Below are 13,539 nucleotides of genomic sequence, written 5' to 3' on the forward strand. Positions count from 1 at the left end.
TGGAGAACTTCTAGAGGAGAAACATTTCTGGGCAAACAGCAGCCCTAAGACTCCACTCCAAGCACTACTGGCCCAAAGATCTAGCTGGACCTTCTTAGAAGGTCCGACAAAAGTCAGGGAGCCCTACCCCTACAGTAGGGCTTCTTACGTGAGCTGGGTATGTGGAAGCTCAGGTTTGCTAGTGGTGAAAAGTACTGCCATGAGGTATTTCCTCTTGGGAAACTGTCCTTCACAGAGACTAATAGAGGCAATATACCCGTACCATTAAGATCCTTTTCCTACATTTTGTTTTCATAGACTTCACTGCTGGTAGCCAAGTTTTAGACTTCAGTTTGATTTTAAAGACTTTTGGTTGTTTCTCTTTAAAATGTTAGCAGACATTCACTTATAATATCACTTTTTGGTTACAAAAAAGTACTTGGATATTTTTAATGAAGCCCAGATAAAATTCTAACTCATTCGTTCAAGAAATATGCATAAGAAAGTACAATTAGACAAAGTAAGCCCTTGATCTGCTCGCAATTCTGCCATCATCTTTCAGTTACTGCGGGCTCAGCCAAGGGAGCTCCAGCTTAAGTGAAGGTCTGGCTCTGTGAGCTGCATTTGTACTCACACTGCCTCATCTGCTCTGGTCTGGATCACAAGTAAAGTCCATTCATCTTGTGTTAAATCTGCTTTTCTTTTTGGTATGGAGAAAGCTAAGTGAACAAGGTCAAGTAGAAACCTGGGTGGCAGCTGAGTGTGGAAGTCTGACCAAAGAAAAAGACCAACCAGGGCCAGGAGCTTTAAAAGCCACTGACCCCACTTACTATTACATGCCACAGAGCAATTTGCCTAACATCTTAGTCAGACAAGCTGGATTTAAACCAATATTTTGTCTTCTTTTTACTGTGATAAATATCCACACCAAACAGAAACACAAAGCTCAGCTGGGTCTACTTCCTCTGTGCATTCAAGTTTTGGTGGGGGTGGGGAGGAGTTTCCCCCTTGACTCTGGTGGTTGGCATTGAAGAGGAAGGGTTTTAGAAAATGCAGTACAAAGTTAATTTTCCAAAGAGTTTTTTCACCTGCCCCTTTTAAAAATTTTCCATGACTGGAGAGTTTTGGTAGGAGGATAATACTGTCCAATGAGATGGATTATAATTCTGAGCTGCTACATTTGGAACTAGATGAAGGTCCAAACAAGAAGCAGGGCAGCCACTAAAATAGCTAAGATTACCTGCACTGGAGTTAAACCCACTACTGGCTCAATGGGACCCAGTACTTCTGGCTTTCACCTCTGACCTACACACTCAAGGTTTACAGTCTTCTTTGTTCTCTTCTTAGTAATTCCAATTTCTTCCACTCCTGGACATCACACGTCATCAAAATGGCACATTTTGGACAATAAGCACTCTTTGTATAGCACTGATTGGGATTTCTCTAATTGGTGTCCTCAGGACAACTGACTTTTTTTTTTCCCCCCAAAATGACACAAGTTAGGCTTGCTGTTAGAAGAGAGGCATAAGGCTGATTATCTTCCTTTAAACTGTGGATATGCTATACCTGGAGACCTCTTTCTCTAGACAAACTTTCTTTGATTCTTTCTTAACCTCATCACCACAATGCACCTGACTTTAGAGAAGTCTAACATATGGAAATATTAAATGCGTACACTACTGTTAGTGGGTGTGATACAGTGATTTATAATAAAAAATATATATATTTGGTCTTTGTCCAGTTCCTGGCACAGAGCTCTTAAAATCATTGGAATTTCTTTCTTTCTTTCTTTTTTTTTTTTTTAACATCTTTATTGGAGTATAATTGCTTTACAGTGGTCATTGGAATTTCTTAAGTGATGTGGAGCAAAGAAGGTGTCTTTTGTTCTATTAATGACTTGACTCTATGAAAGCACCTAGGGATGGGGGCTGGTTGCCAGGGGAACCAACCGTGTGATTAGAGGGTTGGAACTTCCTTATCTGCGCAGGGGAGACGGGCTGGAAGTTCAATGGATCACCAATAGCCAACAATTGAATTAATCATGCCAGTGTAATGAACCCTCCACAAAAACCCAAAAGGGCAGGGCTCAGAGTGCTTCCAGATTGGTGAACACATGGAGATTTGGGGAGGGCATACACTCAGAGAGGGCACAGAAGCTCCGTGCCCCTTCCCACATACCTTGCCCTACGCATCTCTTCCATCTGGCTGTTCCTGAGTTACATCCTTTTATAATAAGCCAGTAATCCAATAAGTAAAATGTTTCTCTGAGTTCTGTGAGCTGCTCTAGCAAATTAAACAAACCCAAGGAAGGGGTCATTGGAACTTCCAATCTACAGACAACCCGGACTTGTGACTGGCACCTGAAGTGGGGGGTAAGGGGGGCAGCCTTATACAACTGAGCCCTTAACCTGTGGAATCTGACACTATCTCCAAGGAGATAGTGCCAGAATTGAGTTGAATTGCAGGACACCCAGCTGGTGTCTGAGAATTGCTTGGATGTGTGGGGAAACAAGCCTCACATTGGTACTGGGTGCAGAATATTAGTGGGTTATTTCAAAATCAGAGTATTATACTTATCTCTAAGTGAACATTTATTTGATGATTCCTTGTTTCTATAAAAGTCCTCTGAATTAAATCTCCAGTCTTTTTAGCGTGAACACAATCAAGAAATAGACTCTGGTATTTAAGAACTGGTATTTTAATATGTGATATGATAACTCTTGTTAACACAATAGTGCTACTGAATTTATTTATATTAGTAATATACCATATTAGTCTCCTCATAACATCACTAGAGAGCAGACAGAAAAAAAAAAGTCATCTTTGGTTAATTGATTTTGCATAGAGTCTGAAGAAACATCTGAACATCTGTTAGCTGATTACCAAAACCTTAATTGAGATGTCACATAAGACTTCATTAGCGTATTTTTGTACCTGATTATTTTTCCAACAAAAATTTATTGAACATCTACTTCGTGTATAAGGTATTCTGCTAAGTGCCAGAAATATGGTCTATGAGAGCGAAAGAAAAGTGATTACAGCATAGTACAATGCTTTCTTTCACTATTACAGAACTGTTGAAGAAATGGCAATGAGGTAGTCAGTCTTTTAGAACAAAACAAAAGGCAAAGAAACCAAGAAAAGGAATGGCATATGTGGAGCTTTACCTGCATGCTTATTGCGTCGGTGGCTGATTCTTGGTGTGGATGAGCCATTTCCCCGTGGTAGAAAAAGGGCAGCACCTTTGACAGTTAGAAAGCTCTCGCTGATGCTATAAGGAAAAAGTAAAAATAAATAAATAAATAAACAAGTAATTTAAGGAAGAAAATCAAAGAGCAAGATGAAGACCGACTTTGGGATTATTTTCTCTTCCCTTTTCTAAAGTTCCAACCTCATGGGATGAAGTAAAAATAAAATCAAAAGAGCCTCTGATAAACAACAAGGTCCTACTGTATAGCACAGGGAACTATATTCCATATCCTGTAATAAACCATGATGGAAAAGAATATGAAAACGAATATGTATGTATGTGTGTGTGTGTATATATATATATATATATATACACACACACACACACACACACACACACACATACACACACACATATATATATATGTATAACTGAATCACTTTCCTGTACAACAGAAACTAACACAACATTGTAAATCGACTATACTTCAATTAAAAAAAAAAAGAGAGACTCTGGTTACTCACACAGTCTTGTCTACTATAATTTTTCTGAAACAAAACTTACAATATTCTATATACATTACATGGTAGCAGTTAAGAGTGAAGGCTTTGGAAATATAAGGGTAAAGGCTCTGGAACCAGACTGCCTGGGTTTGAATCCTAGCTCTACTACTTCTTACTTGAGTGAATTTTAGGGGGCCTAAGTTTCTTTATCTATAAAACAGGGATTAATAAATAAATTGAGGTTGTTGTGAGGAATCAATAAGAATAAGAAGCTTCTTAGAGTGGTGCCCTTAATAAATATTAGTTTAACAACTAACAGAGCTAACAGATCTATGGTTATCAATAACTAATAGATCTATGGTTATCAATAACTAATAGATCTATGGTTGTCAATAACTAATAGATCTGTGGTTGTCAATAATGGTGTTTCAACAGCATTCTAATCAGACGTGAAATATGTTACAATACTTAGCTACTAATAATAGATCCAAAGTTTGCATAACAGACTTATATTTAAAATATACACACATCACACTAAAGCGTTACTCAAAATTTTACTTTCACAAACTTCCATTTCCATATGCATTGAAAAGGAGTAGTGCACAGGAAGTATGGTCAACCCATGGAGTTTGCCCTCCATGTTAACATCCTTCATGTGAATGACAGCTCAACAGAGGTGGGGAACTACTGCTCAGGATAGAAGCTATTCAAAATACAATTACTAGTGGATATCCACAGAAAACAGAAATTGTATCTAAATTATTTCATATCGACAGACTAAGCCTTTCAATGTTATCTACAGAATCCGAAAAGGATAGAACTTCTAAATCATTAATGGCAAAGTTTAGAAACACATAATGAAGGATTCCAAGATTGCTTGCGAGTACGCCATTCAGTGTTAGCTAATGTATTGTAAATTACACTGTGCTGCCTACTCAACATTTCCACTTGGAAAACTAATTGGTATTTCAAATTTACATTGCCAAAACTAATCTCTTGAGTCCCCTGCAAACCTGATCCCTAGCCTCATCCACCCAAGTTGTTTGGTACAAACATATAACAGTCATCCTTGGTTTCTCTATTTCCAACAATATATATCTAATCCATTCAACAAGACCTATGAGATTTACTTTCAAATACATCTTGAATCTGCCCATGTAGCTCCATTACTACTCTGACAATGGTCCAGGGTACCACTGTTTTTCACTTAGACTACCGTTAAAAAGTTTTCTGTTAAGTGTTTTATTACAGAAAATTTCAGACATATACAAAAAAGTAGAGGTAATAATACATGAGCCCCCCACGTTCTCATACATTTCAGCTTCAATTCACGGGCAATTCTGCTTTTTCTATATCTTTACCTCTTTCGCCCTGTCCCTGAAGTGAAACTAACCCCAGACATTATATCAGCAAAAAGTCTCTAAACTGGTCTGTCTGCAAGTATTTCTGTATCACTACTATCAAACAGCAACTATTGCTATTATTATAACAGTTGCTATTACCAAACAGCAACCAGAGTGCTTTAAAATATACAGATAAATATCATATAATGTCACTTTCCTGCTTAAAACCCACCAACAGCCTCCCTTTTTATGTATAAATAAAACCTGAAGTCCTTAGCTGGGACCTCAAGGCCCTGTAACAGCTGATAAGAAGTTATTTCTCTGGTCTTATACCATCTCCCCTTTTGTTTACTATGATCTGGTTGCACTAGCCTTCTTTCTGTTTCTTCTATATTTCAGGCCCCTTCTCAGGGCCTTTGTACTCTTTGTTTTCTACTTGGGACACTTTTCTCCTGGCCTGTCACTATTTAAGTCACAGCTCCAATATCATCACCTCTCCCCCCATCCCAATCATACTCTATCCTGTTGTCCTGTTTTGTTTCCTTCAGGATATTTATCATAAGCTAAAATTATATTTATTCACTTGTATACTTGATTGCGGTCATCTCCCTATGATAGAATATAAGCTCCATGAAGAATAAGACTTTATTTTGCTCAGCACTGTTGTATCTTCAACACTGGAAATAGTGCCAAGCACATATTAGGTGCTTGACAGATATTTGATGGATAAATGAATTCATCCCAGGGGCTTTTTCCCCCCATACTCTTTTATCTGACCCATCCCTGAAACAGGAATTGTAATTTAGGACAAGAAAATAGAAATTCTGTAATCTCACAGGTAAAAAGTAATGATTACAGAATTCAATATATGTGGCAGATTACTGGGCTGTAAAATACAAATGTTTGATGATAAATTAATCGATTAAATGAAATTAAATCATCTCTATAACAGTTGTCAGTCCTTGATTCAATTTTACCGTTTAATCATGTGGCATGAAGCTGATATACCTTTAAGGTAACTTGCCAAATAGACTGGGACATGTCTTCTAAAAACAAACACAAGACTCCACAGAGGCCGCTTTAAAATTCTGCGTGCTGGTTGCCTTTGTTTTGTTTTGTTTTGTTTTCATCTTTAAATAAAGCATTGCACTCTTGTGGTCTGTTGCACAAGTCTTGTCTCTTGTTACATTCGTGGTATGCGCATGTCACCCTGCTGTGGGTCACTCTGTTTCACTCACATTACGGGAACAACCTAAAACAAAATGTCTGAGCGACAGGATGAGTGGGGTACACCACAGACAGGAAATGACATTCACACTTCTGCCAACACAGCAACTGTCTGTTTTACTAAATGAAAATATTTTAAAAATAAAGGCTAAATAGTCTACCTATCAGCAGGCAAGTTACAGCTATGGGCACTTTGGTTTCCAGTACACAAAGTGGTCTCTACATCTCCTAAAGAAGGATATTTGTAGAGAGCTTATTTCAGTCATTCTTTTTGTGAGACAAAAGTAGTTTCTCTTTGACAAACACACCAACTTCCTGGTTTTTAGAGTTCTGGAATATTGTTCTTAGATACATTTGTTGCTTATGCTTTAAAGCATATTTCTTAAGTGTGTTCTTTAAAATGTATGTAGTGCTTTCACAAGGGGAGGACTGGGGTGGAGGACAAGGGCCCTTGGTTAACTCAAAGCTACCTGGAAAATTTCTGATTATAAAAGAAAAACCAGGAGTCAAAGTCATAATTGGTATAAGGGAAAAGATGCCATTCTATTTGAGTCATTTATACAAATCTCAATAAACTTTTCTGATACAACAAAATGCACAGCAGGTCCAGCTGGGCCAGGAGACTGCCCTAGTAGGTGTGATCTAGGCCCCCAGAGAGTCATGGCAGACACACTCTGGATGGTACGATCAATCCTCTTTATTCTGTGGTCCCAGATTATGACTCCCCAGTTATCACAAAAGTGGCATAAACTGTTGATCACAAGGGGACCAGGAATGAAAGTGTAGCTGATTACAAAAAACCCTTTTCATCACTGAAAAAAAGTCAAAGTTCTATAAATGCTATCAAAGATGGGATGGCAACATGGTGGCATGGAAGTGAAAAAGTAAAATTCGAAACCACCAGAGTTTAGGAGGATCAATTTCAACTTGAAAATTAAATGCTTTATTTGCATATGAAGAAAATAATATGTATATTTAATCACATGTACTTCAGTGTAAGGTAAAGGCTTAGTATATCTTGCTAGAATAGTGAGACATTTATGTAAATATTTGTCTTTCTGAAGCATATGGCTAAAGATTCAATCAACACAGAGTTGGTCTCTAATTTAAAATCTAGAAAGGCAGATGAAAACTTTTACATGTTTTCTGAACTGACCAGTTATCTAGAGCCTGGCCCAGGAAAAGGAATGTTCCAGTAAATTCTATGGAGCCATCTGTATGTGATTACAGATGTCCAAGTTAAACACAAACCTCAAAGGACTTAAGAACCCCCATATTAAGGAAAACACAAGATAAAGAACATTCTCCAAATCTAAAGATGGAGAGTAATTAGCTGCTTGATGAGAAAATGACAAGGATCATCTTTCTAACACAGTGACAGTGACATTCTCCAGTTTTTATCAGAATACGTCTGAAGAACATCTACTCTTCTCTTGCCGTAAGATCACTTGCTCAACAAATGGAAAGTCATCCCTAGTTTGATGTATGAACTGAGCTAATAACAGCTAACTTGAGTAGATGCCAACTGTATGCCAGGCACTGAGCTAAGCACTTTACATTATTTCATTTAACCTTCACAACAATCTTATGAAGTAGGTACTATTTTTTACCCCCAGTTTACACATAAGAGACTGAGGGGCTCAGAGATGGTAAATTATCTGCCCAAGATCATACAGCTAGCTAGCAATCCTCTGAGCAAGGATTCAAACCAAGTTCTGACTTGAAAGCCCATGCTCTGAATCACTCTCTTATTATGCTGTTCTAGTGTTTTTTTTTTTTTTTTTTAAATAAATTTATTTATTTATTTATTTATTTTTGGCTGTGTTGGGTCTTCGTTTCTGTGCGAGGGCTTTCTCCAGTTGTGGCAAGCGGGGGCCACTCTTCATCGCGGTGCGCGGGCCTCTCACTGTCGCGGCCTCTCCCGTTGCGGAGCACAGGCTCCAGACGCGCAGGCTCAGTAGTTGTGGCTCACGGGCCTAGCCGCTGCGCGGCATGTGGGATCTTCCCGGCCCGGGGCACGAACCCGTGTCCCCTGCACTGGCAGGCGGATTCCTAACCACTGCGCCACCAGGGAAGCCCCTATGCTGTTCTAGTTTTATGATATAGTTTATGTAAGATGAAACGCAATGTCTTCCCTACAGAACTTTTCAACAGCACAGAGTTTAAAAGTAGATACAGAAGTGAAAGAAAAGGACTGAAATCCATTCAGATCTCAACTCTTCTCATTCCTTTTTTGTTCCCCCTATCAAGGCCATGAACAGAAAGACTTTACTGAGGGGAACGAAGAACATCTGGCTGAGAGATGAATCCAGATGGGCTGGACAGTAGAGAAAAGAACTGGGAATGATAGTAGCATTTTAGTCTCAAAAATAGAGGAAAGAGTACTGTGTTTTAAATAATTTGGGGAAGCACTCTGTGCCAATCCCTCCCAATCAAAGGCACTTTGCAAAGCATGAAATTTGTTAACTGACAGTTTCTTCTCAGGCAAAGTGTAGAGGAAAATGTCAACTAAGTGAAGAAAATACTTAACTGTTCTGAGGTTAGAATAACCTTTGAGGAATGTGGCCAGGGTGGTCATCCATGACCAGCAGGAAGGCCAAGGAAGCAAAACAAAGCAATGACACACCTGGCCAAACTGCTACATGTTAGTTTGACAGACATTCTTCTGCTTTACATGTAACACACGAGATGAAATGAATTATTCACTATGGGAAATCAAGTTTCATAAAGTGGGTGTAATGCTTTTACTTTAACATTAAAATGAAGAAAGTAGATTTTCATGTTTATAATGTTTCTAATGCCAAACTCTTGAGTTTGTTTGGCATTTCTGCTTGAAGCCAAAATTCATAGGTAAATTATTGTGTAATGTTGATGGCACAAAATGTAACTGCACAAGGTAAGCTAGTTAGCATTTATGTAAAATTCAAATACACATAATCTGAACTGTTATATTTTTATCTTGAAGAATATTCAGTTATGGGAAACTTGCAAATACATTCCACTCTCCTAACAACACTCTCCCTTTCCTGATAAGCTTTCTCTGCTTATTTAGTTGTTTAATTTCAGATTCAAGGTACTAGGGCAGCTCTGTCAATTTCATTAGGTGGAAAGGAATTCATGTCCCCACTCAGTGTGACCACATCCCACAGAAAGGTAAGTTCATAATAAAAAGTTTCAAATATCAGACCAGAGGCCAAAGGACTACAGAGCTATCAATACTAGTACCTACTGAAAAAGTTTGGCTAAATCCAAAAAACAGGAAGGACAAAGTCACTGTGCCTTGATGGATGAAACATGGCTACAAAAGTCAAAAGCACACTTCAGGTAGTGAGAAAAGTTTGATTCTGTAAACCTAAAGGGAGAAAATCCAAACCCAAATATTGTATGCACTATTCTCTGTAATTAAACAATCCCCAACCCCATCTCCAACGTGCAGGCCATACGTTCAAGTGACAGTGTTGGAATGGCAATGGATACCTGGAACCCTCTCTGCACCCAGGACATAAACTCCCAGATACATGCCTATGAATGCAGGCAGCAGGATTTTTTCTCTATCAGCAGACAAGCAGAGGCCCCAGCCCCAGTACATTAGTAAACCAGTTATTGGCAAAGTGGATAAGAGCTTAAGGCAGTTCTTATTCATTAACTACAACCACCAGACCATTTTAGTTCCAGCTAATCTTCCTCTTAAACTCTGTTGCACAATGCCCAGCACAACTACCTTCAGATGCAGCTATTTTCCCCCCTTTCCTACTTTTCTACAATCTAAGAAGAAAAAAAAAAGGTCTGTCTGTTCAAGGCTGAGGGACAAATTCCATCAGGACTAATCTTCCCGGTCCTTTCCCTACAGACCATAAATTGTAGGGGAAAAAACCCCAGAATATTCCTTTTGAATGTTCATTTACTGATAAGATCTTGTAACTATCCCATTTTTGCCTCAAACATGTGCATCTTAGAAATGTCCAGATAGAAACACAATCTAGGATCAATAATTTTACCACTGGCCATACAATTCAACCTTCCAATTTCTATAGATGGGGGCACATCTGAGTTGACATTTGTGGTTTCTGGCTGTCCAGCAATAGAGCTCTCCTTTCTAATTTCACCCTAGTCTCCTTTTGGGGAATCCCCCAAATGTGCCTGGTCACGGTGACCCTCCAACTCTGGAACTGCAAGGGGCCTTGCAGGAAGCTGGCATGTGGTTTAGGCCTGGCCAGTTGGAAACTCTCTCCTGAATCTCAGGCAAGTGACCCAAGTGAGTAGGGAGAATGGGGGATGGTCACATTCACAGTGGGGAGAGTAGCAAGGTATAGAACAGTCTACTCCTGCTCCTGGGCTTTCCCTGAATGCCCTTTGCTCCTGCCTGTTCTCTAAGTTTGGTCTTCTAGTCTCCCATCCATTAGGTAAGCTCTGACATCCTTCTAAGAAATATTTTGCTTAAGATTGTTAAAATTCATTTCTGAGCTTGCAACAAAGAATCTGATACATCAACTGAAGTTCAGAGATGTGAATGACTTGCCCCAAGTCACACAGCTAGATAGCAGTGGAGCATAGACCAAGGCCCATGTCATCGGAAACCCAGGGCGGCGCTTTAACCCTTTATCTTAAGTTAGCGGTTACCATAACAGGACATATTTGCTGACTTAATAATTTGAAGCAATCAGAAGTTAAAAACACATCTGGTCAGTTCATCTAAAGAGAACAAAGGCAGGATTTCATGGCAAAGCCTGGTGTGATATTTGTTCTATTTTTCATGGTATCCTGAAAACAAAGTTCAGGTCTAGATAGGGAAATATTTAGACATACTCCCATGAGGCAAATACTTTCATGCTGTTTCTTAAAGTTGCTTCTTTTTTCTTTTTCCTTTAGTATGTTTGTTGGATATTAAACATTGCTTTAAAAAAATATCAAAAACTAGATGCCAAAAACAAGAAGTAAGGAAGACCATGAGGCCTATGCAGGAGGGCAAGAAAGCCTACATGGGAAAAGAAGTGGATGCCTGACCAGCCCTTGGTTCCTCTGCAGTCTTCTCTCAGACCAAAGGTGCTTCTTTCTAGATGCTGTCTGGTCACATACACACTTGACCTCCTGTCAGGGACTTAAAGTGTTTAGATTTTGGTTTGGAGTTTTGAAGTACTACCAAATAATGAAAGGTCAGAGCTGGAGGGCCCTCAGAGAGGGTCTAGGTCATGGCTCCAACTGGTAGTAGGCGGGCCTAATTCAGCACATTCTGTGAGACCAGCACAGATGTAAAATCATTTTAATTTTTGAATACCTTCGAGAAGAGCAGCCACTCTCTCCAGCTCCTCCAGGCGGCCACCACCCCTGGAATTACACTGAGCAGTCTGGCCCCCAAACACTTCTGAGTTTGAGCTAAGATTCGGAGACCAGAATTCCTCATGACACTACCGCCACCTTCTAATCTCTGTCCCTTTGCAGCCACTCTACCAAGTCTCAGCCTCATCTCCAACAGCGATCTGCCAATATTCCACCCACCCCTCCTCAGAGAAATAAAAACAAATATTCCCCCCTCCCCCCCACCTACCACCACCAAAAAAAAAAAAACCCCTAGGTGCCTACGAAAGGAGTTGGTTTCAGGCACTTCCTAACACAACTGACCCTAGTCCTCCTGATGACTGACAGTGCTGGGGAGTTTTGTTTTCAAGAAGGTCCTCCTCCGAGGAGGGGAGAAACCACCTCAGCTCAAAGGAGCCCATTTCCTTTACAGGCTGAATTAATAAAGCTTCTCAGTCCTGTGGCCCAAAACTCTAGACTTAAATACTTTTCTTTCAAAAAGGTAAAGCCTAAAAGCTGTCTGAACCAAAGACTAAATGACCTAAACAGTTCTTTCTCAGTATTTAAAATGCTGGATGTACTGATCACCAAGAGACATGACCAACATTACTTAGCACCAAATTTTAAATAGTTGGTGGGATTAAATAAAAAACAAAAGGAGATTAACTAAGAAAAACTGTTCAGCATTTGAAATACTATTTCATTTGCATGATTCAACAAATGCCTTTCCAGGTATTTTAAACACACCTGCAGAAGGAATGTTAAGTCGGGCTTTTAAGCACTTGGCCAAAACATCAACCCCTGCTTTCAGACCATTTCTCTTTCACCTTTACACAAAGCCTCTTATGAGGCTCAGGGCACCTTCTATTCTTTGTTGCTGTCACCTTCTGACATCCTTGTCACTAGTTTTAATTTACTCATTTTGCTCAATCTTCTCTCTTTTCACCCTGATTCCTACTACAATCTTAACAGATTCCATCATTCATAGAGATGAACGTCCAACAGCTTGTTCCCAAATTTCTTGTCCTCTTGATTTTCAAACACCTTCACCTGGACTCCATTTAGACTTCTAATTCCCAGAGTCCCTTTTGAAGGCATCAGATTTTGATGGACTTGATTTCAGAAGCCAAACTCCCACTTTCTGACTACAACCCCCTCTCTTGTGACCTTCATGTGTTCACTCTCTCTTCAACCTGGTTGAGACTCCAGCCCCTTTATTTCTCAATTTTTTTTTTTAAGCTGAAATCTTGAGTGTTACATCTATTTTTTTTTTAAACTTTGGGTTTATTTATTTATTTATTTATTTATTTATTTATGGCTGTGTTGGGTCTTCGTTTCTGTGCGAGGGCTTTCTCTAGTTGCGGCAAGTGGGGGCCACTCTTCATCGCGGTGCGCTGGCCTCTCATTATCGCGGCCTCTCTTTTTGCGGAGCACAGGCTCCAGACGCGCAGGCTCAGTAATTGTGGCTCACGGGCCTAGTTGCTCCGCGGCATGTGGGATCTTCCCAGACCAGGGCTCGAACCCGTGTCCCCTGCATTGGCAGGCAGATTCTCAACCACTGTGCCACCAGGGAAGCCCGATTTCTCCATTTTTTCCCAAGCCATCTACCTCTTTTTGGCTTTTCTTCCTTCCCTAACCAACCTAGTCCCATGTCCTATTTCCTAACTGGTTTCCCTGCAATCTGTTCTCTTTGTTTCTGAATTCCCTTCATAACACTTACTACAGCTTAAAATTATAGTATTTTTTGATGACTTATTTATAATTTTCTGTATGAGCAGCAAGCTCCTTGAGCGGGAACAACTGCCTCGTTTAATGTTATCTCTCTAACGTCTAGCATAGTACCTGACACTAAGTGCATGTGCAATAAATATATATTGAATAAACGAAAGGTAGCCCAATGTTTAAGGAGATTATGAAACCATGCCTCTGGATGCTGGCGCACATCCATGGTCTCAGTGACAGAGATGTCAGAGATGACAGCAACAACACTGAGTTGACTCAG

The 13,539-nt window shown here is 39.7% G+C and overlaps 1 protein-coding gene across 5 annotated transcripts in view; it reads right to left on the reverse strand.

The window, feature by feature from the left end:
• Window positions 1-13,539, reverse strand: part of SSH2 (slingshot protein phosphatase 2) — a 245,388-nt gene that overhangs the window by 63,952 nt on the left and 167,897 nt on the right. For all 5 annotated transcript variants that reach the window (XM_036835260.1, XM_036835257.1, XM_036835261.1 and 2 more), the window contains one exon: window positions 3,147-3,250. In XM_036835260.1, coding sequence (XP_036691155.1) covers window positions 3,147-3,250 — 104 coding nt within the window. The remainder of the gene's footprint in view (window positions 1-3,146; window positions 3,251-13,539) is intronic.

Source organism: Balaenoptera musculus, chromosome 20 (assembly GCF_009873245.2).
Source record: "Balaenoptera musculus isolate JJ_BM4_2016_0621 chromosome 20, mBalMus1.pri.v3, whole genome shotgun sequence".
Classification (NCBI taxonomy): Eukaryota; Metazoa; Chordata; class Mammalia; order Artiodactyla; family Balaenopteridae; genus Balaenoptera; species Balaenoptera musculus.